General features: G+C 44.3%; 1 protein-coding gene across 2 annotated transcripts in view; it reads left to right on the top strand.

Annotated features, from left to right (window-relative positions):
* The window catches only part of LOC124011375 (fibroblast growth factor 14-like), a 55,115-nt gene extending 53,647 nt beyond the window's left edge, over nt 1–1,468 (top strand). For both annotated transcript variants that reach the window (XM_046324690.1, XM_046324691.1), the window contains exons 4-5: nt 333–531; nt 616–1,468. In XM_046324690.1, the coding sequence (XP_046180646.1) occupies nt 333–531; nt 616–770 (354 nt within the window). In that variant the 3' untranslated portion in view covers nt 771–1,468. The remainder of the gene's footprint in view (nt 1–332; nt 532–615) is intronic.
* The last annotated feature ends 3,532 nt before the right edge of the window (nt 1,469–5,000 follow it).

Here is a 5,000-nt window from a genome sequence, read left to right as displayed (position 1 = left end):
GTCGCCAATGGAAGTTAAATAAACGTCATGGAAACAGTTGAATTTAAACTATTATAAAAATATTGGATGGATGTTTGGCTGGCATCTAATGGAATATTAAGTGGTAGCAATTTGTCCATTGTTGTATGTTTGATACTGATTCTGTGTGTGTGTGTGTGTGTGTGTGTGTGTGTGTGTGTGTGTGTGTGTGTGTGTGTGTGTGTGTGTGTGTGTGTGTGTGTGCGTGTGCGTGCGTGCGTGCGTGCGTGCGTGCGTGCGTGCGTGCGTGCGTGCGTGCGTGCGTGCGTGCATGTGTGTGCCTGTGTGTGTATGTGTTTATGTGTCTCCTGTAGGAGCTGTTTACAGCAGAGTGTAAGTTTAAGGAGTCTGTGTTTGAGAACTACTATGTGATCTACTCATCGATGCTGTACAGACAGAATGAGTCTGGGAGGGCCTGGTTCTTGGGCCTGAACAAGGAAGGACAGCCCATGAAGGGCAACCGAGTGAAAAAGACCAAACCAGCCGCTCACTTCCTGCCCAAACCTATAGAAGGTAAGGGGGTTGTCACACACACATGGATGCACACACACACACACACACACGTTCTAACACTCTGATCTCTCCTGTTCTCTGTAGTTGCGATGTACAAGGAGCCGTCGTTGCACGACGTCAGGGAGACATTGCCTAAAGTTGCCGGAGTCCCGCCCAGCAAAAGCACAACCAGCGAACCAGTGGCCATGAACGGGGGAAAACCAATCAACAAACCCGACCCGAAGGAGACTGCAACATAACCCTGCCCCCTCCTCTCCCCCCGCACGACAGAGACTTGAGACTCTGCCCACTGCACTCAAACTCTCACCTTGATTGGTCAATTATGGGCTAAGTCCCACCTCCTCTCTCTTTCTCTCGCTCATTCTCTCTCTCTCTCTCTCTCTTTCTCTTTTTGGCTGATTCGGTGCAGTGGTGTTCGAGATGAGGAAATGGACCACTCCATTTGGGGGATGGGGGAGGTGGAAGGGAGAAGAGGAGGGGAGAAGGAGGAGGAAGGGAAGGAGGAGGAGGGGGATTGGCTGATTTGTATCGGCTAGATAAACTACAAACTTGGACAGCAGAATGCCCTACCTACGTGATACGGAATGCCTTTTTCAAATCCTTACGATTATTTTTCTGTGACAATCTGTGAGAATGATGACGAAGCGTTTTTTCCCCTCTTCCTTTTTGCCAGGTAGCCTTGCCTGCTGATGGCTACCCATAAGCCCCCTCTCTCACTCTGACACACTATAGCAACAGAGTCCATCCATACTGACCACAGTCTGTTTGTTTGTCTGTTTACCAATTTGTTTGTTTGTTTATAATTCTATACCCAAAATGCACCAGCGACCGTCTGGATAGATTGTTGTACAGACACAAAACAGGATTGTCATCTTCTATTTTTCAAATGATTGTCTCTCTCTCTCTCTCTCTCTCTCTCTCTCTCTCTCTCTCTCTCTCTCTCTCTCTCTCTCTCTCTCTCATTCTTTCTTAGCTTCTCTCTCTCACTCCCTCTCTCATTCCTTCATTCTATCTTATTTTCTTTCTCTCTCTGTTTCTCTCTCTCTCATTCTTTCTTAGCTTCTCTCTATCTCTACCTCCACATCTCTATTCTATTTCTTACTATCACTATTTTCTCGGTCTGTGTTTGTAGGTTCATTTAGGCAGTGAATGATACAGGAGGGCAATACTTGTATTTTGTAAGACATGTAAAGAGGGAGAGGACTGGGGTTGGGGATGAGATGTTAATGCGTTGGTAGTATTGAGGAGGTAGCCGATGCAATGCATCGTAGGTAGGTAGAGTGCATGGTAGCAGAGTAGCTAGCATGCCCAGAGAAGCTATGAGTTTCAATCCCAGAACCATGGTCAATTCAGGACATGAATTGAAATTCCAATTCAATATTTGAAAAGTGCCAAAAGTTGCACAAGGGTGACGGACATGTAGCATTTTCACTGGCAACGTATAGGTAACTGCCCAAAATAATGGAAACACTTGAGTAAATGAGGGATGCCAGGTATATTGAAAGAATGTGCTTCCACACAGGTGTGGCTCCTGAGTTAATTAAGCAATTAACATCCCATTTTAGGGTAATTTATTTTTTTTAATCCTGGGCAGGCCATTATTTTGGCTACCATGGCTATGCCCCCCTAGGATGATAAGGGTCCCCCATCCACAGGGCACAAGTGGTAACTGAAGGTTTTGATGAGCATGAAAATGGTGTAAACCACAGACAATGGCCGCACAGTCACCAGATCTCAACCCAACTGAACACTTCCATCACCATCAACAAAAAGCAGGTTAGTGTTTTTTTTGTAATGAATCTTGTTCTGGAGGCAGTTCTGCAGAGTGGTCACTAGCTAGCTGGCACAGGCACAAATCATACAATCTGATTTTAAACCTAACTTTAACCACAGTGTTAACCTTAATGCCTAACCCTCATCTTAAATGAACTCCAAAAAGCCCATTTTCACTTTGCAGCTGGCCTATCTAAGGGGAAATCGCTCAGTTCTGCATCTAGGACAAGACTTATGACAATAAACGTCAACCCGCCAACAAAACACCAAATGATGGAATTTCTTGCAGAAGAATAGTGTTGCATCCCTCCAATAGAGTTCCAGACAGTTCTAGAATCTCTGCCAAGGTGCATTGAAGCTGTTCTGGCTCGTGGCACAACGCCCTATTACGACACTATGTTGGTGTTTCCTTTATTTTGACAGCTCCCTGTACATGCACACATAGTGAAGTTGACAAAGTCGAAGAACGTACAAAAAATATTGAAAGAACAGTCACTACAGAGTCACTACAGGGAACAGTCCTAAACGGACCAGTAAAAGAAGTGATGTTGGAGGTGTAGCTGTTAGCTGGCATTGGTAAGAGGTACGCTGCCGCAGTCCTATATCCGTTGGCTTTCACACTGTGACTACAAACCTCCCATCCCATCTTGGAGTTGTAGCTTTCTCATTTAGAAGCCATTGATACTTTGACGTTGCCCGTCGTTTGACTTTACCCAAACTCTTTTACGTGTCATTTGTCTAAATGAAATAAGGGAATGATGTTGGTCTGTTACGTTTTTGTGATGAAATGTTTACTGTGAGGATCAAGATCTGTCACTTCCTGTATAAGTAGCAGAGGTAGTTCGCTGAGCCTGTAACCGTGCCTGGGACCTGAAGGCTCACGTTAGCTCCAAGAGCTTATAACAACAGTCAGCCACTGTAAAGCCTATGAGCAAAATGGGCCATGGATGCCGAATTTGCCCTGTGGCCCAGGCTGCTCATGGGCCACCGTAAGCTTGCTAGCTGGGTGAGATCATAGAGAAACCACTCGAAAAGGTACGGTGTATAAATAAATAAAAGATTCCACTGGGCTGTTTGTGGGAAAGTGTTGAAGCAACATTTGCTGTACTTCTTGTCCAGTGTTTTGTCTGTACCAAGCTGAAACAAAAGCTGCTGTTCTTGACAAAGAAATGTAGACCTACAATTTGATGGTGTTGTGTCTTTGAGTTAATGGTGTTTCTGTTCCTGTTGAAACCAGAGTCATTTAATATGGAGAGTTGGGCCAACTGTAGAGCTGGGCACCACATTGCTGCCTCTTGAGGATTCAATATTGCCCAGTGACACGAACGTGGCTGCCATCGAGCTCTGTGATGTCATAGTTCAGCCTGCATTGGCCAAACTCTCTCTACGGTCTCTGATTGAATCCTGCCATCGTTGAGCTCTATGTGCTGCTGGATTCTGAATCTCTAACTGACTACTTCAAGTGAGACTGGATCCGTTTTTGTCAAATTGAATTGACTTTGACTGTGCAAATGTACAAACCTCTCTCTCTTTCTCTCTCCCTTTCTTTCTTTCTTTCTCCACACTCCATCTCATTCGTCCCCTTACCCCTGCCCACCCCTCTCTCTATCTCTCCATCTGTCTCTCTCTCTCTCTCTCTCTCTCTCTCTCTCTCTCTCTCTCTCTCTCTCTCTCTCTCTCAGTCTATACGTCTCTCACCTGTTGCATGGTAAACAAGAAAGGCAGTGGAGATAAGCATGTAGTACTGTAGCCTATGTGTATCAAGTCAAAACAAAAATAAGAAAAAAAAGAGATTGTGTCGGTAAATGTACCGCTAACTTTACATACATATATATGCAAAAGAGTTTGTCTGCACTGTACAGTTTGTGTCTCCATTGTATACACAGATACAACATATTGAATAAAATATTTATATGAAGGAGACATGGTGATGTTATTGACATGACTCTGCATTGTCCCAATCTGGTACATTACAAAGAATGGAGAATGTTTCCTCGCATCAAAACGTGGCATAGGAGCTGGACAAAGGACGAATAGCTGAAGAAATTAGGTAATATCTCCTCTCTATGAGTTGGTAGCTTTTTCATAAACCCCTTAAAGGGATACTTCAGGATTTTGGCAATCAAGCCCTTTATCTACTTCCCCAGAGTCAGATGAACTCGCTGATACCATTTGTATGTATCTGTGTGCAGTTTGAAGGAAGTTGCTAACTAACATTAACGCAATTGCTAACTAGCAATAGCACAATGACTGTAAGTATATTGTAACTGCTAGCATGCTAGTAGATAACATATACTTCCAGTCATTGCGCTAACGCTAGTTACCATTAGCTCACAAAACTACCTCTAACTTCCTTCATACTGGATGCAGAGACATACAAATGGCATCCATGAGTTCATCTGACTGTGTGGAAGTTGATAAAGGGTCTCCTTGCCAAAATCCCAAAGTATCCCTTTAAGTCCATCTCATCATCAGCTTCCAACTGGCTCATTTAACTGCTCTCCTCTCCACTGCAACTCAAACAGCCCAGCGTTGACTCAAGGGTCTCTTCAGACTCGAGGCTTTTCGGTCATCTAAGAGGCATAACAGAAAAGAACACAGACGACATGCTGAAGACAAAGACACTGTGCCCTAGGTTGTGTCTGGCTCTTTTCAATGGAGAAAACGCTCCCGTTTAGCATCATTACTTCTGCAGT

This window comes from Oncorhynchus gorbuscha, linkage group LG23 (assembly GCF_021184085.1).
Source record: "Oncorhynchus gorbuscha isolate QuinsamMale2020 ecotype Even-year linkage group LG23, OgorEven_v1.0, whole genome shotgun sequence".
Classification (NCBI taxonomy): domain Eukaryota; kingdom Metazoa; phylum Chordata; class Actinopteri; order Salmoniformes; family Salmonidae; genus Oncorhynchus; species Oncorhynchus gorbuscha.
Note: the sequence above shows the minus strand (reverse complement) of the source record. Positions and strands in the feature narration are given on the sequence as shown.